This window comes from Calonectris borealis, chromosome 2, assembly GCF_964195595.1.
Source record: "Calonectris borealis chromosome 2, bCalBor7.hap1.2, whole genome shotgun sequence".
In the NCBI taxonomy this organism is placed as follows: domain Eukaryota; kingdom Metazoa; phylum Chordata; class Aves; order Procellariiformes; family Procellariidae; genus Calonectris; species Calonectris borealis.
In genome coordinates, this window is record NC_134313.1 from 92,442,218 (window position 1) to 92,468,903 (window position 26,686).

Below are 26,686 nucleotides of genomic sequence, written 5' to 3' on the forward strand. Positions count from 1 at the left end.
TCACAAAATCTGATCTTGATCCTACCTCTTTGGTGAAATTCATTTGAGTTCTGTGCCATATTTATACAAAAAACTACAGCTCTTTAACATGTTTACGGCTCAGTGGGGTACACTATAATTTGAGGAAAACATTAGTATGTGTAATACTACTAGTGATGAATAATTAACATACAGTTATAACACCTTTCATCTTTATGGATTTTATATGTGCAAGAATCATTTCATTTTTCCCCAGATCACATCTGGAATAAAACAGAGCAGCAATGAAAGAGGATGTACACTCTCAAATAGTCCAGGGTAGGAACTGAAGATGACTGCTATACACAGATGAAATAACAGAGGGAATTTAGTTAGGCAGAAAGTATTAGCAGGAATCAAGCATCTAGTGATGGAGCTTTGCACAGTACCTTACACATGTAATTAACTGAATTGGAATTTGGAAAGGACACAGAAGACTTCACCATTGCCCTTGTTGAAAGGACTACTGCATCTTTTAATAGCCTCACGTAAGCAAGCGCTTATTTTAATGTCCTGTTCAGAAGAAAGAACATGCCTTCTGCAGAATCAGCAAGAAGTACCTGTGGCAAGTGGGCGTTCCTGAGGGATTTCCCACTCACGACATTTTCCAGCCCTTCCCTAGCTTTTAAAAGCCCTGGGAATCATAATGCAGAGTGACATGAGTGCTTAAAAGCTACTGCAGGATGCATCTAGGAAGGGGACTATTTCTATTCGGGCACTGTAGGTTTGCTGAATCAGGAAAAAAATTGTTATGAGTGTATGAAGAGAAAACCTGAGCAGCCGCAGTGGCCTTCGGAGAGCTCAGTGCTCTGAGGACGAAGTTAACAGCCACAAAGGCTGTCGAGATCAACCAGGTGTCATTTCTGCCTCAGTACATCAAACAGCAAAACAGGCGGTCCTCAACAGACGGGAGAGGGGATTAGGTTGTCCCATCAAGGGAAAGCCAAGCCTCTTTGGCCTGATGTTCAAAAATAATTAATTTAGATCTGCAGAGGGGAAGGAGATTTTGGATTCATTTGCAACTGAGGCCAGCCCAAAGTGGCCTCGGTTAAGTTAAGTAGTTGCCTGGAGCAGCTGACTGCGACAAGCGGCACGGTCGCAGGAGCAGGAGAGCTCCCACCCTTAGGCACTCTTGCACTGGAGGTTGGGGCTCTCCATCCAGCCAGGATCCCCTGTTCCAGTCTAAGTGGAGGCCCCTTTACCTGTGCATTTGCCGCTGCCTCCAGTTTTTGAAGGGAGAGACTGTGCAAGAAATGATCTGGGCCATCAGTAACGAGGGGAAGGGGGAAAGGGGTGAGCCAGGCACTGGCTCCTCTCCCCCTCATCTGCTGTGGCGTGGCTGGCGATGCTGCCTCGTTGCAGGGGCACCCCGCACCTCCTCCCAGGACTGCCAGGATGGAGGGAGGCCCCTGGCCCGAGAGCCCTCCTGTAGGACTGTCCCCCTCCAAGGATGGGGAGCCCCACTGGCACAAACCTCTTTTTGGCTACTGCTGCGCTCACTATGAATGCAGCAGGGCTTTTTAAGCCTTTAACGACAGCCACAGTGAGACAATAAAGGACTGACAGACGTCAATTCTGCCATGACTGCTTTGGGAAAGTTTTGTTCTCTGCCCAGCCACGTGGCCGGTTGGCAAGGCACCCCGCGCCTTTTGAAGCGGGTTTTGTTCCTGTTCAAAGTAGCAGGCCGGGCAGATCCAGTGCCACAACGAGCAAAGTCAGTCCTCTCTTCCCAGGGCTCTGCAGAGGGGTCACCAGTGGGCGAGCAGATGGGTGCTAATTCCTCCCGTGAGCACTGCCTCTTCTTCGCTTTGTGTTGGCAATCGCTTCAGAGGTCATCCGGAACTTCATCCTGACATGCAATTACTCTTCTATCTTTATCTTTCTGCAAAAGTTTATTTCTGCACTTGTCTATTTATAAAAAGAAAGGACAATTTTATTCCATATTCAGATTTCTCCAGCATGGCACTAATTAAGGCCAACGGCAATCTAGCCTGTTTTATAGACATGGAATCCCCTTTACTGACTCCTGCTAAGTAAGGAAGGTTTCTAGACTATAAATAATGACTGAAATTGATCGTATTTTCTTTGCAGGAATGTAGGTTTTATTGACTTTGCTGTGTTTTCAAGTCGGAAACAGAGAAGCTGAGTTCTATCTGGGCTCTAAAAATACCCCTTTCGAATGTGAGCATTTGTCCATTGGATGGTGACTAGCCTATATCTGCCCCAGTCAAAAAGAATAGCTAGTAATGAGAATGTATGGGACTAAAATACTGCAGAGTCTCTGAAGTGCATTCTTCTGAAAAAGTTGAATTCACAGGCTTATGACTATAAAAAAGTCAATTCAAGATGGATTTGCCATTCCCGTTTTGCTGAGTGTTCACAATTTTTAGAACTGAAGATCACACTGTAAAACTTGCACTTTGCTAATTTTTTTCTTGAGTACCTAATGGAAAATGAACCTATTATGAATTTTGCATAGCTTCCTCCAGAGACATTTAAAAATTATCTAAAATTATACCATCTCTTTAGGTAATTAGTTCAGCTACGGGCTGTTTAAGAAACACAATTGCTTATTTAAGATGCACAAGTTACAGAAATTATTAAGGTCAAAGGGGTGCTCTCAGGATTGACATTACAAATTGAAAATGTGACTTTGCATTTTACTTTTTTCAACCCGACTGTTTTTTCCCTGATGTTTTCACCTTTTTTACCACGTTTTTACTTTTTGTATGTGATGTTAAAATGAACTCATCTGTATAAAAGACAAAAGCAAGATCCTAGTACTTTATTGTGGTAGGCAAACATTTGCAGCAAGTTCTACACGAAATATTCTACACCTCGATGTTGGCGTGGCCTCACCTCCAGTGCAGCGTGTAGTTTTGGGCTCCACAATATAAGGATATAAAAATATTAGAATGTGTCCAAAGGAGGACAGCAAAGGTGGTGAGAGGACTAGAGGGCAAGACTTATGAGGAGCGGCTGAGGATACTAGGTTTGTTCAGCTTAGAGAAGAGGAGACTGGGGGGTGACCTCATTGCTGTCTACAACTTCCTCATGAGGGGGAGTGGAGAGGGAGGTGGTGATCTCTTCTCTCCGGTGTCCCGTGATAGGGTGACCTTATCAATAGATGTTGCATCCAGTTGCAGTAACCTGAAGTTACATCCTCTGTCTTCATTAATGACGGTAGCACAGATTCCTTCTTGGTTTTCTGACATGGAGCAGGAACATGAGAGCTTGAGAGAAAAAGAGAAGGAAAGCTGACAGCACTAAGTACTGCTGGACTTCTTTTCACTATTCGTTGCTCACTGGCTATGGGGCTGGAAGAGCCTGACTGAAGCAGAGTGGTAGTTGAGAAGATAGTTTACAGTGAATGATGGCTTTTTAAAGTTTGACTGACAACAGTATGTTGAAAGGTGTTTGACATATTCTTGTTTGATAGCAGTAATCATGTTGGTCAAGAGAAGATCCTAATATTTCTCATTGGCATTCAGCAGCCCCAAGAATTAAGGGTCCCTTTCAAATCTGATGGTTCACATTTCTGTCTGTCAGACACTGTCAAAGAATTCATTTCCTTTACATGGTTTCGAGTCTGTCTTTGCCTGGAGAAAGCACTTTGAACTCACTTTATCTCATCTGCAAAGGAAGATGACAGCTCTTTGCTATAGAAAGTATGTGTCTGATAACTATATTATCTCTTAATACACTCTTTTCAGCCCCAGACTGCCAAACACTCACCACAGAGACAGGGCAGGACTCTCCCCATTGCCCTGTCAGGGGTTAAGACTGTACTTTGTGATGCTTGCCCATAGACCAAGGCACAAAGTGTACATGGCAGGGGACGAGGAGGGGGAAGGAGCTGTGTATGTGTGGGGCGAATATCCAAAATTCATTGTACACTTCATTTCTATTTTTCAAAATATGCCACGTCTGTCCTTTTTACACACTGCAGTCCACTCTGCTTTTCTGGGCTGCCCAGTCCACTCCAGTGTGATCAGAAATACTCCTTTATTCATCTCCCCCTGTGACGATGGTGACTAGATGGACTGCTCTTAACCTCCCAACTCATTTTTTATTCTTTGTCGGATCAGAAGGATCGGTCGAGTCCATGTAGCACAACATCACCTCGCTCCTCAAAGCAGTGTCCTGCCGCTGCTGTCTACAACATGACTTCACACAAGCTGTATCCAATCTATTTCTATGCTGCATTGTCACCAGTTAAAATTGGTCTTGTTCCTCCATTTTCACGCTGAAAAGAGAGAGGAACAGATAAGCCCCAGTTTAATTTGTTCTGGCAATTATTGGAAATCTCCCGCAGAGAGAGGAGCCCTTGCCTATCGGTGCGGAATGACATACAGCCATACGGGCCCAGACAAAAGGAGACCCCTCTTTTCTGCAAGTCTATTGAGGCATGTATAGATATATTGGTTGAGGTACCAGCCCATTCGCATCTTAATGGAGAAAAAAGAGAGACGAGGACCTAAAAAGAAAAAAGAAAAGAATAAAAACGATCAAGTGAGAACTGGTATTGAAGGCTTGAAAACAAACTGTGCACTGGTGAAGAGGGGGGGAGGAAACTCTTTTGACTATCTAGTCCAGTAGATAACTACACTGCTGCTGTATGTGTTTTAGAAGTATCAGAATAATTCTGTTGTTACAGATAAAGATTACTGTAAGATTGATTTGGAAATGTGAATTGAAGATAAGTGTGTTTTGGAGCTGGGGTACAAGCTAAGCTTCTTTTTTTTTCCTCTTTCTCTCCCTCTCTTCCTCTCCCTCTATTTCTGCAAATCAGGATTCAACATTAATTCAGCCCAAATGAAACTGTTAGGATAAAACACCTCTGAGAAGCATTTTAAAATATAATTTCCTGCAAAATGAGTGTGTAAGATTATTAAAAAAAACAAAGTGCTAGTCAAAAGGTGAAAGAAATATATTACATGATTATGGAGGAAGAAAGAGGTTATTTAAGAAATAGCTGAAATGGCAGTTCTTTTTAAATTTTCATGTGGATGCTTTTAAAATGCAGTGACAATGGCAGCTATTCTTTAAGGCTTTTTCCTTATACTCTGCTCCTGAGCTGAGGGAAAAGGTGTTTGTGGAGCAAATCACTTTAAATTCCAGGTAGATTTTTTTTCCCTGCCTCTGGATTAATTTTCTCAATTTATCCCTTTAACAATACTTAATAATAATTCTTATGGCCACCTAACTTGTCTACACTGAAAACAGATGACAGGAATAAATGTCAAAGTTTGGACATTGACATCCCAGAAATGATTTCTCATTACATTAATAACATGTTACAGAAGAAGAGTCGTAATGTAAACTTAGAAAACAGCAGACTCCCCCCCGCCCCCCCGCCCCGCCTTGTTTTTAAAGAAACTTTCAGGTCTGATCCAAAGCTCATTGCATTGATTGAGAATGCTTTTGCTAGCTTTTCTGAATTTGGAGCTGATGCATAGTTTGTAGGGATTATAACCTCTGCTGTTGTTGTCTGCAAGAAAAATTTAATAATTTACAAAGCTAACAAAAATCAGCTTTCTTTTTATTAATGGTGGTTTCTGTGCAGGATGATTAGAGAATAGTTTTTCTGACTGACCAATGCTCTAGTTAGACAAGTTAAAAACTAAAGTTTAAAAACAAAAAATATGCTGCCAGATAGTTAGAAAATGCATGTGTAATTCCAGGGAAATTAGTTCTTATTGCAATTAGTGGCCATTGTGTTTGAGCATTAATAGCCTGGGGCAAACATAATAAACCAGTTCCTAACTGTTGGTAATGACAGATTTCTCAGGGATTATTATTTAATTAACAATAATTTGAAAGGGTGGTTCAGCTGAGATGAAGCATTCATTTATACGGCATATCTAAACAATACCGGATCAAAAGAACACATAGCCTGCTAACATTTCTCTTGGTCCTTGAGTTTCATTTGTGTATGTCTGCCTGCCTGCCTGCCTACATGAAATATTATTTTTGCATCCAAGCTGCTTTTTTTGTGGGTCCACATAACGGTAACTGGTTCCCCCTTGGATATTTGCACATTGTTTTCTCGTCATACGGTCATACGGTCTTCTGGGTCTCTGCAGACGATGATATTAATTAGAAATGCTAACTTGATCAGGAAAGTACCTCCCACGCCCACTTTTCCACCCCCTCCACACCAGAATGGGGCAACTGTTTCCCCAACACATGCATTATTCATTCCCAGCCACCTCAACATGAAACGTTTGCTATTGTTCCCACCATCCACCCATGTAGCTTATGTTCATTTCTAGTGAACGGCATCTGTATACCTCACCTCATGGATTACTGGACCCATTCACATACTGGTGCATCAGCTGAGAAAGAGGCTAGGTCATCAGACAAAGAGTGTTCTGATTGGTTTGGGATGATGTCTTTTTTTTTTCCTGAAATTTGCCGCATAATACAAACGAAACTTTTTCTTTAGAGCGGGTTGTGTTAAAAAGAGGACAGAGCTGCTGATGCGCCTGTTGCACATACTACCCAGAAGCGCACAAGAGAAAAGCAGTATGTAAACTGAGCTGCTGTAGCAAATGACAGGAGAACAGAGAAGTGCAAACGTAGTGAAAGGTATGTTGTAATGCTACTATTTTTTTCCTCAGTGGTATAAAGTATATTTTCTATATTGCTTCTTGCTGAATACAGTGGATTGCTGGAAAACAGGAAAGATTTAGAAGGCATTGTATTTTTGTGTTGGTAAGAAACAAATGAATATGCTGTGTTCTCTAAGAAGTGGACAATCTGTCTGAAACAGTGCTTCAGAAACAGGTAGCTGTCTGTTGCAATCATTGGTATCCATATAAAAGACTCAGGAATAATTCCATTATTTGCTCCTCAAGGTCTGTTCAAGGAGGCTGTAAGTTTGAACCCATGCATTACTTGAGAGTGGCAGTGACGTGGACATGTTATTCTTAAACAAGTTGTAAAACTCTTCTAATCGAAAAGTTGATTTGCAAAATAGGTGTTAGGCACATACATTTCTATTTGTGCTTTCAGAAAATTCCAGTTCAGAGAGCTAATCCGCATGTCTTAACTGTCTAGTTGGAAGCTTGTATCTGGAAGTAGATTAGAATGGCACTTGTGCAGAGCCCGGACTTCTACAATGGATCAAGATTGATTACAGTGACACAGAATTTCACTTTTATTTCAGTAGAATTTAAAGATTTCTCTAGGTTGCGCAACATCAAAGGTGTCCTTCTAAATAAATATCTGTGCAGTGCTCTATCTTAGGGCATATCTTATTATGTACGATATAATCAGATTGATATGGTATTGCATCAGAAAGAGCACATGTTGTTTTGAAATGTGCCTTGTGGGAAAACAAAATGGGGAATATATAACAATAGATGTGTTTCTTTGAAGAGAAAGGAGAGTTGCAGTGAATGAAGCTCATGCTAATTAATAACGCTGGACAGACACTACAGCTTTTCTTGAAATAGTGAATGAATGTTAAGCCAGAAATCAAAAGTTTTATTGTCCTTGACATACTTCTTTCCAATTCACGGTTCACATTTTTCTAGTTTATTCAGTTTTTCTTCATAGCAAAATGACTAGGAACTACTGCTACAGAGTCCGCTCTCTGAAATTAATGGTTTGTGGGGATTATCATTAAAGAAAAAACTCCTGCATTTTTTAATGTAAGCTGCAGAGACAGATGAATACCTGTTAAAACCCCCCGCAAGCGGAGCAGTCCGGCTCCTGCACGCGGGGTAATGTTTGCTTTCCTCCTCCTGCCTCTGACCCAGGACGAGGAGCAGTGATTATTTTGCTGCTCTGTCGGGGCCATCCCTCCAGTTTCCCAGCCAGCTACATGGCCCACGCGGTGGGGTGGCACTATCCCAGGGGGGCTCTGAGGGTAGGGACTTGCAGCCCTTGGGGCAGCTCCTGGAGAGGAAGGCTTTCCTCTGCCTGAATTTTTAAGTGTACAACCTCCTCAGGGTGCCCAGCTTCTGCCCAGGGCAGCCACAAGAGGGTCTTTCATCTCCATTTCAAAATGGCTGGAGAAGGGGGTGACCCAGGCACCCACTGATTGCCCACGGCCATTTGTAGGTGCCTCTCAAGGCCGGGGTCCCAGGTGCTGTCTCTGCTAACTGGGGCAGGTGGGAGATGCAGGTGGGCAGAGCGAGTGTAGTGGACGAACACAGGACAAGAGGAAGACCTTGTTCCAGCCTTGGCCACTGGGGCTTGAGGCTGCCTCTGCGCAGAACCGGGACAGCCCAGCCCTTCACGTCTCCATGTCACTCCAGCAGCCTGCAATGCTCTCCATACGTGAGTTTTGCAAGATACCACTTCCCTATTGAAATCCTCCTGAAAAATGCAACTGTTTGCTGGGGCTTCCTGAGTCAGTCACATTCACTGGTTTATTACTCTACCTTCGATATTTAACTAGAAATTAGCAGCAACTGACTTTAATCAAACCTGATCATTTCTTCAGTGCATCTCAAACCATGGACTTAAAGGTGGCTCATACTCCCCCTGCCTTAGAGCTGTCCAAGTACTTATGGACGTGAGCTGCATGTGTGTTGGGTTTGCCCTTCCTGGTATTATCAAATGATGCATATTCATGAGCATGTCACATCTTCTAGGGAAAATGGACACCGTGCTCTCCATATGTGTCATATTATATTGCACTATATTATATCACTTTATAGTATATTATATTACATTATATTATACTATTTTATTTTCGGTCAGTGAAATACTGATTAAGAAACCCAGTCCCCTTATATTATGCAAGTGGAGATCATTCTGACATTAAAAAGTAGAAAATTTCATTTAAGCTGTATTTTGCTTATTATCATGTGATTGGCAGGAAAAATATTTCTTGAAGGAAAGATATTCTAGTGGCTGTAGAAAAGGTTATAGATTTTTGACAGGTAATACTATGAATTTATATTGCACTTCCATCCCAAGGAATGTCACAGTAATATAAATAGTATCTGAATAAAATTTTAGTTTCTTCAGACATATTTTGTGCCTGCATTTATTCATTGTTGTTAATGAGACAATTAATAGGCTAATGGGCACAAAGGATATAATATAGGCATTTAACTCTGCCATGTGAATGCCAAAGCTACATTTGTACCTACAAAGTATAGAGTTAGGTGTTGTAATTCTTTTATGTGTCTTACGTGCCTCTGCAGAACTGCAGGTCATACCTTCATGGCTCTGTTCACCTGAATATTCTTACTGAAGTCAACTGGAAGGTGCAAATGAGCAAAGCAAGTAAGATTTGCCCTGTGCAAAATCTGTACAAATCTAGAGACTAGGCCAGAAGCTTTTTTGGGAAAAATTCGGTCTTATGCACATCAAAACACTTTGCTTCACATTGAAACATGGCAAATCCAAGATCAAATGCAATAACATAGAGCATTGCTGTAAGACTGCGTAGGCCAAAAGTGAGAGAATCAATGCCAGTTTTAAGTGGATTTAGATAAACAGAAAAGGGAGTTTACAGGACATGAAAAAGAATACTTCTACTCTTACAGTGTCGATCAATTTTTAAAAGACAGAAATAGCTAGGGTCTCTTTTGTATCTTAACAGACTAATGCAAAGAGAAGTGTCTTGCTGTGCCGCATGATGTGGTACAGCAAGCTATGATGGAGTCACCGGGGTTCAAACTTTGTTTTATTGAAAATATGTTGTACTTAACGGGAAGGGTCAGTTAATTATTTTTTGCTTGGATACATAAACTGTGAACCTATACTCTGGGGCAGGAATCAATGAGAAGAGTGGGTAGGTAGTCCTTATCTTCTTATATAGGGATTTGAAAAGTAATGGGGAATAATGGTCTTTTACAAAGCTGCAGGGAGTTTGGCCTAGTTAGCACTTTTGTATGCTAACTTAGACTTTAATAAAGTAATAATTAGCACATGCAGAAACAGAAGCCCCTTCTGAATCAATAGAACATTGTTTGATGGTCATTTTATGAAGTAAGGTGACAGTTCAGTACGGTTAGGGAGATTACAGAGTAGTTTGCACCACAAAAGTCCTTATGCTGGTATCAAGGGTACAGCCTCCTGCTTGAAGGGATAATCTAAAAGAACGCCATTTAAGCATACAGGGCTCTGGATCTGATTTACCTGTCATGAAATTATTGCTGTTATAGAAGTGGGGACCCGTGAGGGCAATCAAAGTGCAGCTGGAGTGAATGCTTTATTCCCAGTTAGCCCCACAGTATGGCAATCACAGCCAAGCACCTTCTGATCATCTCTTTCCTGGGAAGACCAATTTCTTATGATGATCAAGAAAAGCATGAGTTTTTTCCTTCGTGTTTTTTCCTAATTATCATGAGAAGCACTGATCATTCTAGGGTTCATTTGGTATGTTCACATAAGCTTAAAAATATTATCCGTGCCTGATAAGGTTTCTCTCTACCACTTAGTAAAATTGATGGGTTTATTTGAGTATTTACACAGTAGAGGCAATTCACAGCATGTGTGGATTCAGCCTAAGAGAGGAGGAGGGGAAGAGTTGAAAAGACCCAAAGAAATGATAGAGGAAGACTAGACATAATGAGCGCTCAAACCTTTTTTTTTTACATTATAAGATGTGATTTTATATGCATTTCGGGGTTATATATTTTCTAAATTCCTTCTGTCTTTTGCTTCTGATACAAGACCAGAGGTCACCTAAACAACTTCCAATAGACTACTCTCTAGCCTTTTCTTAAAAGCCAAAAAAAATGAGATTTCACAGTTTCTCTCAGTCATCTGTTCCAATACTTCACCCACCTTATCCTGAGAGGTTCGATTTGCTTGTAACCTAAATTCCTCTTGCTTCAAATTAGGTTTATTGCACCTTCACCTGTCCCTGAAAACTAAGAAGAAAAGTAGATCACCACTCTTCCTACTATACCTGTTAGTATATATTACACTTTTTTAAAGTCTGCTTTTATGCCCTCCCCCAAATCTCATTTTTCCAGACTCAGCAAATACAATTTTTTTAATCTTTTCACAAGTCCTGCTTTTCCAGACCTCTGCTCAAATTTCTTGCTGTCTTCTTGGCAGCAGTTTGGGAGTCTGTCCATATCTCCTTTAAGCTGTGATGTGCTTGCCTTTCTGTGCTGAGGATGCCAGTAAAAGTGCTTCACATACGCCACATGAGTAACTTACCCAACATCCTGTTGACACAGCCCAGAGCGGCATTTTCCTCCTTTGCAACAACCCATGCATCAAAGTGTTGGCTCCTATTCAGTCTGTGGTCAGCTCCTTTCCTACAATGCTGACTCCTAGGCCGCTATTCACCTCTCTATGCCTGGGCATTTGATTTTGCTGTTCCAAGGCTTGTGCTTTCCGCTTGTCCTTATTGAATTTTCTGGTATTGATTTCCTACCATTTCTCCAATTATCAAGATCATTGATAAATGATCTAACCCCATCTTCCCAAGTGCTTACAATGTCTCTCAGCCTGATGTCATCCTCACATTTTGTAACTGTATACTGCATCATCCAAACTGTTAGTGTAAACACTGAATAGTACTGGTCATGAAGCAAAATCCTGCAGGACCACTTGATATCGACTCCCAGTTTGACACGGAGCTACTGATAGTGGTTCTTTGAGTTGTTCTCCAGTCTGTCTTACTGTCATTTCACCTGGGCCATATTGCCTTATGTTGCCTTTGACAATGAGTTTTGGAGTTGTGTGAAACATTTTACAAACGTCAAGATGTATTGCATTTTTCTCATCTCACATCTGCTAGGCCAGATCTTACCAAAGAGAGGAAAACCAGGCTGTTTTGTTGTCAACTTGTTCTTCACAAATCCATGTTGGCTATTCCTTAGCACCTCATTATACCCTAGATGCTGAAAAATTGGTTGTTTGTTCCAGTAAGTTTCCATGTATTGAAGTTGGAATGAAGGCTCTATAACTCACTGGTTCCTCTTCCCCACTGCCCCCTCTCCCTTTAAATATAGGTATAATGGTTTTCCTCTGCTAGTCCTCTAGGAACTCACTCATATTCCCTAAGCTCGTGAAGATAATCACTAATGTTTTGGCTATTGCTTTAGCGGGTTTCTGAAGTACCTGAGGGTAAATTCTGTGCGGACTGATTAATTTGGCAAGAGATTTCAAAAATGGAGGTTATACGGCTTGAGAGAAGACAGAACATAATATCTAAACATCCCAGAAATTTTCACTGGGCACTAGATCAGGCTTTTGGCTGAGGTCAAGCTAAGTTGATGAAGTAAAAATGGATCCATCCTATTTCTTCATGCTTCCCCCAAATTTAAAAAGAGAAGATGTAGAAAATCTGGGAGAAACTGATGGTGATATTTATATTGCTAGTTTTTTTAAAGAGACAAAATGATTCTTCAGACAAAAAGAAGAAATCAAAACTCATTCTTCAGTGCATAAACCGATCACAAGGGTCAGCAAGGAATTCTTCTCACCATTTCCAGCATCTCATAACAGTACAATCTTCTTTTTTATGCTCAACTAAAGATTATATATCAAGCAGTATCACATTATTGACCTCAACATTGAGCACTGGTGCTTATTCCTATTGTTCTTTATTTTCCACTTCTCTTTCCCTTTTCTGAAACTTCAAATACAAAATACTTAATTAATCAAATTTCTCCCACAAAGAGAAAGAAACAAAATTACATTAGGGCTGGATTTTTCAGCCTCACCTGGAAGCAAAGTTTCCTTGAGCAACTGTCTTTCAGGCAAATTTTTTAAGTTTGCATGCACATGCCTTTCAAGTCCCATACATCTTCCCAGCAACCCATAGCTCAATATCTTAGAAAAATACCACTTTTTCTCCTTTTCTTACACCTTCTCTGGTTAGGATTTCACATGTGTCAGACTAGAAGCCCACTCCATTTCCACTTGGGAAGTACTATCTTTCCAGCTTCTTGGTATAATCCTCTTTGCTGCTATTAATCACAGCTATTCTGATGTCAAGTTTCTTTTGTCAGAATTTCCTTCATTTCTGAACTATCACCTCCAAAGCATACTGAGAGGGAGTTTAACTATTTGGAAGTACCAGTTACTGGCAATTTCCAAAGGTAAAAATCTCAACATTAGAGCAGAGATCTAGTTTGGCAGGAAAATCCTAATATCTCGAAAAGATACAGTGCAGAACTTGCTAATAAAACTGCAGATCCACAAGTAAGAAAGAATAGATTTAGCAGGTACGTAAGGAAAATCTTTTTGCTGCAATGCACACACAGATGGGCTACCAGCAAAGCTGCAATCTCATTTGAGAAGTTCCTCTGCAATGTATTTTAATTTGCTTTCCTTTAACCTCTCCTGCATTTTCTGCATTTCCTTGCTCTCTTTTGATTGCATATTTGCAATTCTGTGTCTGAATTCTTGAGAATTAAGAAAGGATCTTCAAACCATTTGAGGGATTACATGAAGTGACTACTGACAGTAGGAGAAATGGGCCTTGATGTCCCATGCAGTTGCTGTCAGTAGGGTCTTCCTGTGTTTATGTGCTGTGGTCAGGGTTATTAATTCTTCGTGCACTGGCTGATGTCTCCCTACCTAAAGAGGAGGTATGCTTAGACATTAAAGGGGCCCCAAATGACCTGCTGGTGGCCACCAGTGAAGAACAGTGAATGGAAGCCATACCTTACTCTCGGGTCCATACTCAGAGTTTGCACTGGTGTGCACCACTGGATCACTAAGAAGGCTTTCAGCAGTGGGGTGGTCCCTGGGATTTATATATGGATAAAATTTTCCTATAAGGCTATTAACAAACAAGCAAAGAGGAGCAGAACTACAAAGCCTGGTTTATTATGGTTATGTCTTTTCCCCGTAACTCTTTCTTCATACACACGATAATTCTAGCTCGTTCCAGCTCCCTTAGCATACCAGCTAAAACATCTCAGTTACTACTCTGGAACTGCATGCAAGATGATCACTTGGCCAAAGAGACTGTATAACTGCCCATCCTTTCTCAGTGGGGACATTAATCTGGGTCTCTCTTCCCTACAGTACCTGCTAATTCCCAGGGAGCAGATAGAAATACAGTAATCCTTGGGGTCTCTATCTCTCTTTCACAATATTAATGGAATATCAGTGCAATTATATCACTGCATAAACTCATTTCCTTGGGAAATCAGACTCAAAACAGCTGCAAAAGATCCTCCCCTGTGAAGAAGGACAGCAACCAGATGGCTCACAGCAGATAATGGAAGGATGGGAATTTTGGCCAAGAATACCTCAGCTCTTACAAAAGTTGCTATTACATCACCGTTACATATTGAATACTCAGACAGATGGTGCACTGGGTTTTGGAGTCCCCTCTGAAAGAGTCACCTGTAACAAATTGCCAAGCCAAGAGTTTGCCAGCAAGACGAAGCCTAAGAAATCTTTTATATTCTAGTAAATGCTAGTTCTTCTTAGCCATTAAGTAATCCAGGCAGAGGAACTGCTTCATCTAGAATACTCACCTTCTGAAATGGGAGGGGGCTGGGAAAGCTGAGAACATGTCCCAGCAGTGGATTATGAAGAAGACGGAAAATAGATAATGGAGTCCTCTTCATGAGGGGTATTGTTAGTGCATGTCACGTTTATAGAAGACAATCAGATAATACCTCACATACACTCCCTGTGGAGACTGCAACAATTGAGTTTGAAGACCAAAATCTAGAGGCTGGCATGCAAAGCATCTGAGGTTGTTTTTTAGGCTTTACGAACCTTATTCTTGCTGTATTAGAACAGTTCTGGGACAAATGAGGTCAGCACGTCTTTATTCCTTCTTACTTTATTCTTCCAGCTTGAAAGTGTCCTGTGAAGGCCAGGCACTCATATTCTGTATTTCTAGAAACACTTTGAAGCTAGGTGATAAGAACAAGGTAGACTCTAATAGTTCAGATAAAGAGGTCTGTAAGACTTCTGTTTCTTTTGCTGATTGAATTTCATAGACAGCAGTTTGAAGCTGGCTTGAAAATGTTCATCCTGTTGGTTAGTAGCATGTCTTCATGCTCAGACAAGGCAATCGGTGAGGTCAAGACAAGGTACAGTGTTGTACAGCTGAATCAATGTCAGACTCAAGAAATAAGAATTAGAGGAAAGATTTTCACCTCTTAGAGCACCTACAGCTATTTTGTAGGTTAAAGACAATCCTTTCTCTATGAATACAGACACAATTTTAACCAAAAAAAAAAAAAAAACCAAACCACTATGTGCCACTGGGTGCATACAATTATTATGAGAAAACAAACATTGTTTTCTGGTTGGAAAAAGAAATTACCCATTCATTTCTTTGTCTTCAACAGCTGCTTTTGGAAATGGGTTGTTTTGGGTCCATTTCTAATATGTCAAAATGCTGTATGAAATGCCAAGTTAACCAGGAACACAGTCATAACGAAACTGGGAAGTTGTCTTCACCGGCAACAGCACATAGGCCCTTACCTATCATTATTTTTGATCTTCATGCATGGGAAGAAATATTACCTCTATCTGCTCCAGGCAGACAGCTGCTTCTCATATCTGTCTCCAGATAGGAGATAACACTTTTTCCATCGTTGGCATTTAGGGGGTATCGGAGAGCCTTATCATCTATCTAGCAGCCGTGGGACAAAAAAGAGTCCAGTTTTCACTGCTACATGGAAATATGTCACACTCTGGGGACTAGCATACCCGAAATGCAATGTTTAGTAGCTAAAGAATGTGATTTGCCACCAGAGCCACCATGCAGCACACACCTCAGGTTCAAAATGCATTCCAGGTGTGTGCAACAGGAACAGGTTTTGTCCCATTGCAGGGGAATGGCAGATCAGGCAAGGCATCTGCTCAGGATCTGGAAGAGGGGAGGGAAATGGGCAGAAGGAAGCAAATGAAAAATAGAAGGAAGGCATTAGGACATTTTTCTCAAAGAGGATTGTAACAGTTGTGAGTAGGTCCCGTTCAGGGCATAAGTACGCCACTGCCTAGCGCAGCAGGCTGCATCCCTGAGCTTTATCCCTGCTGGCCTCTCAGCTTGCAGAGCTTAGGTGGTCACAGCAGTATTCACCATCTCATCTTCTCATTGCCTTCGCAGAAACCCTGGTTCTCTGACAGGCATCAGTGCTTCACCCCACACCTGACTCATCCTTCTTCCTTTTTTATAGCATAGGAAATTTCACCCTCCCCACCCAGCCCTCTCATTCTTGGCAGGAAACTACAGATTTTGCCTGTACTGCATAGAAGCCTTGAGACAGATCTGAGCAAAGGCTCCTGGTACAGCTGCAAAGCAAGCAGGAAAGGTCACACGCTGGGGGAGAGCAGGGAGTTTATGTTTTAAAAAAAAGATACGTGCTTGAGAGGGTTGTCACAGTTTACATGAACATCAAATCACAATTTAGAGTCACTTTTACAGGTTTTTTCTTGACAGGGTGGCAAAAGTAGTCAGAAGACTGAGAACTAAAAGGCCTTTTTCTGTAATAACAAAAGCTTAATTAGTATGATGTTTATATTTATTATATATTTTTGCACATCCTTGATTGGATAGGGTTTGTTTTACCTGGCATTTATTTGGATTTTCCAATGTATTTGCAATGCCTCACTTAGTTCGTATGGAGGCTGACTTCAGCAGAGTTAGGTAGACCAGCATGGAGCTTTTGAACCCCTTTTGTCCTTCTGTCCTGCTCTTTTACAGTAGTATTTACAGTACCTCACACTGAGTAAAAGCTGGGGATCAGATCCTCCCCTGATGTAGATTATCAGCATCATTTTATTTGGAAATGTTTGCTTTGGGATTGTGTATCATTCTTTTTGATCTTTTCATGCATCTATAACCATAGGGCTGGGATTTATATGATCGGATTCACTCTGTCATTCTGTGGGATTTTTTGCTCTGCGGGCACTCTGTGACTTTGAAGGACTTCAAATCTTGAGTAAAGTGAGTTCACTGATGTGTCCCAGGAGAGATTGTTGACTGGTCTGTAGATGTAATTTTATGACAATGGATTGTATTCGGAGTTAATGTTTATGCACCATATGGTATGATGTCAAGTTTCATTGTATTTATGAAGAGCTCAATAAGTAAAAGTAAAGTAAAAATAAAAATACATGTTCAGGCCCAGTCTATTTTCAAGAACAGTAACAAATGCCTCTAGGTTTTTCCTCTTAATTTAAACTTGCCCTGTAAGTATAACAATAGATAATAATAACAGTAGGACTGGCCTGGGCCAGAGATAAAACATATGAAGTTCTGGAAGTAGTACAAAAACATTTAGGACTATAATCAGACAGCCTGTTTAGAGGTACCTAACTTAGGTACTGAAAGCATTAGAATTTCTAAAACGAGACAAGAATTGCATAAACTGCTTAAGAGATTTTAGATCCTGGCTCAGTGGAGCCTCCATCCCTGGAGGCTGGTGTTGGGCACCTATTGTGGGTGATCTGCCTAGTGCAGAATACAGCCTACCCTTTCTTACAGGACTGGTGCTCCTGTGGGGTTATTGCAAAGGCATTTTGTGACAAAGCTGTGAGCAACTAAGAGTATGGGAAACCTAAGAAGTAATCTGTGAGAACATAAAACAATAATCCATTTAATGAGGGGTAAAAAACTGTGCAATACTCACACCACCACCTTGGGTTTAAAATATCACAAGAAATTCAAGGAACAAAGTAAATAGCTCATTTGGAGAATTCTTTTCATTCAAATTTAATTTCTTGCTACTATGTTCATTACTGAGTTGTTTGGTTTCTTTGGGCAAAACAGTGGGGAAAAACTCTTTAAATGTGTCATTACACACAGAAATAATTTTCCATTAACATATTCCTAGTGCAGTGTATGTGCTGCTAAGAAACATTTACATATATATATTAGAAATATCACATGTATTTATGTACACAGAAAGTGGAGGGGGGAGTTTAAAAGTGATTGCCTCTTTCTTCCCCACTTCCTCAGTGTAATATATCTCCTGCAAATGAATTGCCTCTGCTCAGGTGATGTTCTTGCATGGGATCCACTAAGGGCTGTAGTATTCTGCATGGGTGCTGGGTCCACACAGCAAAAATCCATTGGAAGGACCAGGCATAAAAGATGTGAGCATGTAATTAATTTTATGAATGCAAATAGTCCACTTCTGGGAGACCACTTGTTCAACATGACAAATACACTAAGCATGTGTATAAACCTTTTGAAGTCTGAGCTTTTCAACTATAAAATCCTTGGTGTTTATAAAAATACGTCTTGAGCACAATACATTTCAATCCCAGTGGAACTCTCTGGATGCCCATATGGTCATCCAAACTACTAATATTTTTATCCTTTCTTTGGAAGTGCTGTTCTCTTCAGAATTAACAAGATAAATGGATTACTTGCGAGAAATGCTAGAAATTGGTTCTGGCAGATATTTCATTTTCCTTTTCGTCTTTGCCCAGGATTAGATATTCAGTTAAGAATAGTTTAATTACAGTACAAATATGTGTTGGGGTGGTCTTTGAAATTGGAGCATGAAGAGTAGCTCACACTTGAAATACACCTACTGTAATTCATAATATGGGCTAAAAGAGAAATTTGTATTTGCAATGGTGGAAAGTGTTTATTGTGACTCTTTTGTGTAGAACAATTAGGTAGTTCATTTGTACCATGCATAGACCACCAGTTGCACAGAGTTCAGTCAGATCTTCACGGGTCTTTATGAAGCCAAAAGCCATATTTGTAACTGTTGAGTGACAAGGAAAAGGATTTTCAGCAATGTCTGCAAGGCAAGAACAGAGAAAGTAACCTAAACAACTGAGCTGGTAATCAAATATTCATCACAAAAGCAGGAGCAAGAAAGGCATTCACTTTGGGTCAGGGATCTAAACTGCACAGATGCAGCTAAGCCTATTACAATGAGGTACTCAACTGTGGATAACAAGCTAGGTTCTGAAACATTTAAATTGTTCTTGAAAAATAAAATACCCTCCGCAGAAATCCCACAGGTTTTGGTCATGCAATCTTCCTGGGCTCAGTAATTTTTTTGTGTGAGCAAAGAAAACAAGATTTCCCTCCCTTTACTGCCTTCAAATCCTTTGCACATCCCCATGCTGAGCCATGAAACGTGTTTCTATAATGTATTTCATATGAAAAGCAAAGACTCATCAATTTCATCTTTGCAGATGTCCTTAAGAAACCGTTTTGGAGGGCTCCAAGAAACAACTTGCATTAAGAGAACATTAAAGGTTCAGTTCTGCCTCACTCAGTCATGCCAACAAGTGCCCTCCTGTATGACTAGTCCCCTGATCTCCCTGCAAGGAACTACCCAACCTAAGGCAGAAGGTTTGCCTCAAAGCCTGTGTCATCCATCTGCGGCAAAAACCACTGAGGTCCACTTGATGCTAGATATCCCACCAAGCTAGCACAGTCAAAGCATATGACTGTCATCCTAACCAACTGTTGTGTCTACAGACTAAGTGACCCCATACTCATCCATCACACTCAGCTGGTGAAGAAGCCATCTGCATGAATCCTCTGAAAAACTCAGTTGTCCATGACCTTAGCTGTAGCTCAGCCGTCACTTGTGCTACCACACAATTCAAACCCTAAATGTAGATGAGTGCCTTCTATACTGCTGAGAAATACCTTGCTTGACCAGTAGGTCTTGCAGATCCAGAGGCCATTAGTACACATCTGGGGTTGGTGAAGCTGCAGGAAAGGAGCCCCAGAGAGATCAGCAGCACCACAGGCCAGAAGTTAACAAAGGTGGTTTTCGTTCTTTTAATACCAGCCGAGGACCTGAGACAGAAAAAAGAATTTCATTCTCCTTCAGCCTCAGAGACAGAGGAACCATTCTTGATTAAACACTGTTATTAACAGTAGTAATTTTCCTTTAGGCAAGAAGCAAAATATGACAAGTTTGAGCCTGCTTGCTCACAGTTTTCAAAAGGCATGAGACACCAGAAACCCTGGTATTAACATAAAAAAATTGTGTGCCACCTCACCACTATTGCTTTCTTCTATTCCTACAAAAATATATGACCGTGTCACCATGGGCTGGCCTTAAATGGAGAAATTACTGGTATTCAGGAAAGGAACATCCTTTTACAAGACTTTACATTGCTTACTGGCAGGTTTCCTGATAGTTGCTATACCACAAAACGAGATTGCATTGGGAATAGGAAATGCTTTTAGGGATGTTGCTCCTGGGGGCCACTGAGTTGCACACTATTTTCAAGAAAGGTTCCTCATGGAACTGCACTGCAATGCCGAGTGACATTCAAATGACAAAAGCTGTTATCACAGAGAGACTGAAGCATGTATGTCCCTATTCTTGACCTTTATTTCACTAGTTCTACTTACTTTGCTTTCTGTCGATATAATGCACATGTGCAGAAAGAGCATCCTGATGCTCAGATTTCTTTTGCTATTGACTCATTACAGGGGTACTGGTAACTCTGCAAGTTTATTTAACCATGTCTTCATACTACCTTGCCTGAGCACTGTTGATCCTTGTTGGCTGAACTTAATTGCAGGAGACATTTGGCACCATTAGTTTTGAATTTGTGGTTTGGGAGTTCACCTACAAACACAATTCTCATTGCCACAGGAATTGGTCCATCATGTTGCATCACCTCTTTTGTCATGTGGACAAAAATGTAACCGACTTGTACAGTAGATGGAATTTCTTAAAGTAAAATCTCCAGGTGGGACCTTAGCAGCTTCCTGCCTCTGCTTTCCCTTCCTGTTGCATGGCAGAGGCAGTGCTGGGTTCCCTCTTAGCTGAGGGATGGTGGGAGGCCCTTCCCCATGTTTACTCACCAGCAAAACACAGGTTGTCAATAATGTCCCCCTGACTTTGCTGAGAAAAACTTGCTGTTGACAACATAGAATCACAGAATCATAGAATAGTTTGGGCTGGAAGGGACCTTTAAAGGTCATCTAGTCCAACCCCCCTGCAATGACAAGAGACACCTTCAACTAGATCAGGTTGCTCAGAGCCCCATCCAGCCTGACCTTGAATGTTTCCAGGGATGGGGCATCTACCACCTCCCTGGGCAACCTGTTCCAGTGTTTCACCATCCTCATTGTAAAAAATTTCTTCCTTATAGCTAGTCTAAATCTACCCTCTTTTAGTTTAAAATCATTACCACTTGTCCTGTCGCAACAGGCCCTACTAAAAAGTTTGTCCCCATCTTTCTTATAAGTCCCCTTTAAGTACTGAAAGGCTGCAATAAGGTCTCCCCAAAGCCTTCCCTTCTGCAGGCTGAATAACCCCAACTCTCTTAGCCTTTCTTTATAGGAGAGGTGTTCCATCTCTCTGACGATTTTCGTGGCCCTCCTCTGGACCCGCTCCAACAGGTCCATGTCTGTCTTGTGCTGGGAACTCCAGAGTGGACGCAGGTGGGGTCTCACCAGAGCAGAGCAGAGGGGCAGAATCACCTCCCTCGACCTGCCGGCCACGCTTCTTTTGATGCAGCCCAGGATACGGTTGGCCTTCTGGGCTGCGAGCGCACATTGCTGGCTCATGTCCAGAGCAAGGCAGATGTACCTTGTGTGAAGAGGACTTCAGTCTCCGTTCCCCAGTGTAAATGTATAGTGGCTAGTGGGAGCTAAGGACTCATGGGACAGGGAGAGGCAAGCACTGCACACACAGCTCTTGGACTCCTTTGACTGTGGGTATCCAGCAAGCTGAGCCTCGTCCCTGCCTCTCACAAACAGCTGCCAGCTTCTTCATGAAGTGACAGACACACAGAGATTACTGTGGTGCTTCTGGGCTTATCCTGCGTAGAAAAAACCCCATTCTTTGGCTTTGCAGACAACAAGCCCTAGTACATTATGTAGCCAATGTCTAAACAACCAGCAGTTCTGCACATTGCTCTGCTTAGAAGAGATTTACTATGTTCTGTGCTTATAGTTTGTCCTTTCTTTGTTGTATCTATTGAGCCTTAGGTTGTAAACTTTTCAAGGTAAAGGATCTGTTAGTTGTTTGATATACTTCATAACTGTATAGACTAGCAGCACTGTGTAGTCATATTCCTTCTGGGCTTTATACTTGGAAACATCACTTTGTGTAGAAATTAGTCTAAGATAGGTAGTTATTTTGTCTTTACTTCTCCTGTGGACATCTATTCCAGACTTAAGCTGCCTTTTTCGGATTTCAGCCAACTTTTGGATTAAATTCTGAATTTCTCTTTCAGTAGATTTCTAAGTGTATCCAGTCCTCCAGTTTTACCAGCTTGCATGCTGGGGAATTTTCAAACACTCTCTTCTTCTGTGTTGAAAACATTGCATTGTCTCAGTCTTCACTTCAAAATATTATCATGCAACTCTTCAAAATATTTTTTATGATTTTGAAGTCTTTCAAGAATTTCAGTTAGAACTATTTGACAGGCATCTCCTGCTACATTTTATTTCCACAGGATAAAACAATTAATTAAGCCTAAAGACTTAAGTAGAGAACAACAGTAAAATGAAGAGTGAACTACTTGCTTAAGCCTCAGAGCCCCATATGCCTTTCTTAATGAGTCTGTTTGTCCTGAAAAGAGAAAGAAGAGTTCCTAAAAAGAACAGCAAAAATACTAGGCCCATAGAGGATGTATGGAGGGTTTTGACAGAGTAACTTGAGTGCAGCACCACATCATTAAACTCAGCAAAATGGTGAAGGAAAGGTTTGCTGCAATCCATAGCCTGGAGTGAGGTCACCAACTAAACTGACTTCATGACAACAAAAGATCCTAGACTGATGAGAAAGTGTCCTCTGATAGAGGTCAGCATTCCTCTGCCTAAACGGGTCTTTCAGGCTTGTGGAGGAAAAAATGTGTTAGCTTGACTTGCTTGGACATATCACACAATAGCATGTGACCGTCAGCACTGTGAAACCTTCTGTGGGTTATAAAATGATTAACTGACCATTCAAATTCTAGAAATGTTGCATTTGTAGCAGCAATCGGCTCCTCAGAGAGGAGGCAGTAGAGTGTGAAACCTGAATTTAAGCAACGGGGAGGTTGAAAGAATAATTAAAATTAGAAATAAATTGGAGCTGCTAGAAATCATATTCAAGTTTTGCAATATAGCAATAATACCTGTATCTATGTAGACGTGTGTGCGTGCACGTGTGTGTAACGACAATGACATAGTTTCCAAACAGAGAAAGACGGTTGCCAAAAAGTGTTCACCAGCTATTATAATTTTTCAGAGTGAACTGTTTTTAAATATTCTCTAAGGAGCTCTGGTCATAAATATTTCTAAAGAGTATGCACTTAACTCATGCCAATCAATACCATAAAGCAGCACTACAGCTAAGTTAGCAAAGTAGAGAACTCTACTTATTGACTAAACCCTGACGATTCTTGTATCTAAGGCTTCAGTTCTGCAGCTTATATGGTAATAGTATTCCTAGTTTCAGAAGGTGTGCATCCTGATATTATATTTTTAGATAGAAGATTAAATATTTTATAGCATATTTGCCTATTGAGGAAACTCTTTTACCTTGGGGAAAAAAACATCCTCCTATGAATTTCCTTTAACTTTACAGGAGACTGCCATTCTCAGAAGCAGGATCTCTCTTGGACATTTCAAAGGACTACACGCAGGACCTACTTGCTTCTCAAGGGACCTAAGATACTGTGTTTTGACTTTTAAATCAACCCTAGTATACGGATGTGGACTTCAGGTAGAATGAGCAATGCAAAGAACTTGCTTGGACTTGGCATCTCCTTGTATTTTTGGGGACTGATGGACCTTACTACAACTGTGCTGTCAGGAAGTGCCAGGCCCTTCACCGAAGGGCAAGAAGACAACCTGTCGGACAAGCTGCATCAGCGTATGAAGCGGAGCTGGGTGTGGAACCAGTTCTTTGTTCTGGAGGAGTACACGGGAACTGACCCCCTCTACGTCGGGAAGGTAAGACCTGCACCAGGAGCATACCTGGCAGAGTGTATACATCTGTGTATCTGTGGACCGTGGTGAAACACGGGAAGTTTCCCTAAGTGCCTTTACCTTCTTTCTGGCAGTGAATTTATCCACATTAATTTCACTTCTGCTCCCAAAAGCTTTTGACCAATGTCACATTCGTTTGGGAAGAGTTTCTGTTTCAAGGGGCTGTCAATATATTTGCCTATTTCAAAGAGATCTGCTGCACCAATCATCATCTGTAATTGAGATAGTGTTAGAAAATCTGCAGTGATCTTTCTAGGGACTCCTACAATGTCAAGGCAGAGCAAGGTTATATTGACATACGAGGAATTAGGAAAGAAAGGAAGAGTTTGTGATCATGCTTCTGTCTGTGATCAAGTCAGCTGGAAGCTGAAATTCACAATCAAATTAAATAGTCAGTTTCTCTTGAAAACTGACATTTCCATTTTTGTTTTCGCAAATCTCTAGGGTCAGAGTATCTTCCTGCTTACCACAGCTTGACCACAAGTTAATTCTGTGGACTACAGAGAAGTTGCTCCAGATCTAGAAGGGTAGAGGGACAGCCATTAAATCCAACCCCATGAAGGGTCCTATTTCTGGATCTCTTATACCCCAGGAACATACACATGAGTACAGATAAGTGTAAAATGGATCCCTAAGCTCACCCCATCTGCTTGGTAGTATTTTGCATTCACTTTTCTGTAGCTCCTTGAGGAACAAGCTGATGGAAATCAGACCAGTGATGTCTGCCATCACAATCTGCCTCACTATAACCATCCTGCTTTTTCTGTTTTCTGACTGTTTTCAAAGACTCTGAATTGTTTGAACTATTGACCCTGTTATTCAAAGGGTTATGGCCAACACCAAGTTTGCTTCTACTCTACACCAAGGTGACAAATCTGGAAAAAGTGGGGAGGGGGAGAGTTAGTGTGCTTAAGTGTTTGAACAATATAATTAAGATTTTACATGCCTAGAATATCAGATACCGCTACGATGAGTGCAGACTACATATAGGTAGATGTGAAAAATTAAGAACTAAGAAAGGATGTCAGAAAACAATTCCTTCAGATTTCGTTGCTTATTTTTACATGATCAAGGCTCCTTCTTTCCTTCCAAGCTATCCATCTGCAGAAAGAAAAAAAAAAAAGGCGGCCCATTTTGGACTTGTATTTATCATTCTACAACCTCATGGAGCTAAACTGTGCCCTCAGTCACACCAGTATAAATCAAAATGAATCAACGGGCTTCAGAAGACCTCCTCCTGATTTATCCCTGTGTGACTGACAGCAAGATGTGCTCTCCTTCCTCCCATAGCAATGGCATTACTAGTGATTGCCGCCAAATGAGACCTCATTAGTCTTCATTCATCTCTGCACCTAGCTTTTCAGCTCTTGATATCTCTATTGATTAAAGAAATTAATATTTGGTTTCATGCAATTCCCAGCTTTGGAACGAGGGCCAGACATATTATTTCACATACTCTGTTTCATCTGAAACGATTCCAGACTTGCACTGTGAGCTGAATTTCAGCTAAAACAAGTACTAGAAGAAACCGACTCATCCTTGTTTTAGACTTGATTGTGTCATTAGGAGCACAAAAACTTGGCGCGGCCGGCAGTGCTCTTGAGCTTGCTGCCGCTGAGCTCCGCTGAATGGGGGAAAGCAGAGACGACTCTCCATGGTCTGTGTCCACCACGCAAAGGCCCAAGCTGCCGTGACTGAGCTCTCTCTGGGACCGCCTGCCCCACGGCTGTGTTAGCGTAGGGAGGCGCAAGGGCTGATTAGCTCCCACTGTTATCAGGGCCAATTAGCCCCACGCAGGGCTGAGCTGACATGGCTGGATCACTCTGAAGGCCTCCTAGCTCTGCGCTGCTCGGTGTAGACCAGACACCAGGGAACTCTGCTGCCAAAATGGGCCTCTGGGCGTCAAACATTTCATCTTCTCCCACCCCTCCACCGGCTGCAGAGCAGCCAGCCAAGCAGTGGGATGAATGCAGTGGGGGCTGCCATGAGGGAAAGGCTTCCCCTCGTCTCACACAGCCAAAGGCACAGGCTCTCGGAAGAAGCTGCAGCCCACCACAATTCGTCACCCCGCCTGCGTTCGTCTTAGGGATCCTCAGGAAAGGGGTCAGCAGGGCATAGACTGTGGGCTGAATTAATTGTTCTGGCAGGCCAGAAATTTTTCAGGCCGAGTCACCCCAGGCTGACTGGGAAACAGCTCTGGAAGGGCTTGCGCGGCGCGGGGCGGCGGTGCAGAATGGCTCCCAGCCCACTGCTCGCTGCTAGCACCCGCCCTCCAAACAGCCCTGGTCCCACGCCTGGCCAGGCAGAGCCTCTTCTAACCGATACCACCCACGACACCCTGGAACATCCTGCTAGCCAGGCCTTGCTTCTACCCATCTCCTCTCTCCCAGCCCGTGTCAGAAGGAGAAGGAGCGCGCAGCATAGATCCAATTGTATTTACTTTATACTCTAAAGGCTTCCCATAAGAGAGGGGCTTCTCTGGTGCTCTTGTACAGCTGTTTCTGGCTAGCTGTGTATGACTGGAGCAACCCAAAAAGCACCTTGACTTGAACCACGGATCCAACCTTGTTTAATATGATTTTCAAGCCTGCTATGAAAAATGTACTTCCCTACGTAACTGTAAGGCAAGGGGCAAAATATCTTCTGGACAGGGAAATGAAAAGAAACTTCCTGAGGTGAAGTCTGTGCAATTTTTGCTTTTCTCCAGTGCTCATGATCCTGATTTGAAGTATTTTAGCTTCAGAGGGTTCCTGGTCCCATCACAGATAAATATGAGGCTTCAACTTTCCTAGAGGTAGCCATTATGGGCTAATAGGATGAACCAGGGAAAGCAAAACCCCCACG

The 26,686-nt window shown here is 41.8% G+C and overlaps 1 protein-coding gene across 1 annotated transcript in view; it reads left to right on the forward strand.

The window, feature by feature from the left end:
- Nucleotides 1-26,686, forward strand: part of CDH20 (cadherin 20) — a 119,401-nt gene that overhangs the window by 58,193 nt on the left and 34,522 nt on the right. Inside the window, exon 2 of the mRNA XM_075142517.1 lies at nucleotides 23,439-23,806. Coding sequence (XP_074998618.1) covers nucleotides 23,564-23,806 — 243 coding nt within the window. The 5' untranslated portion in view covers nucleotides 23,439-23,563. The remainder of the gene's footprint in view (nucleotides 1-23,438; nucleotides 23,807-26,686) is intronic.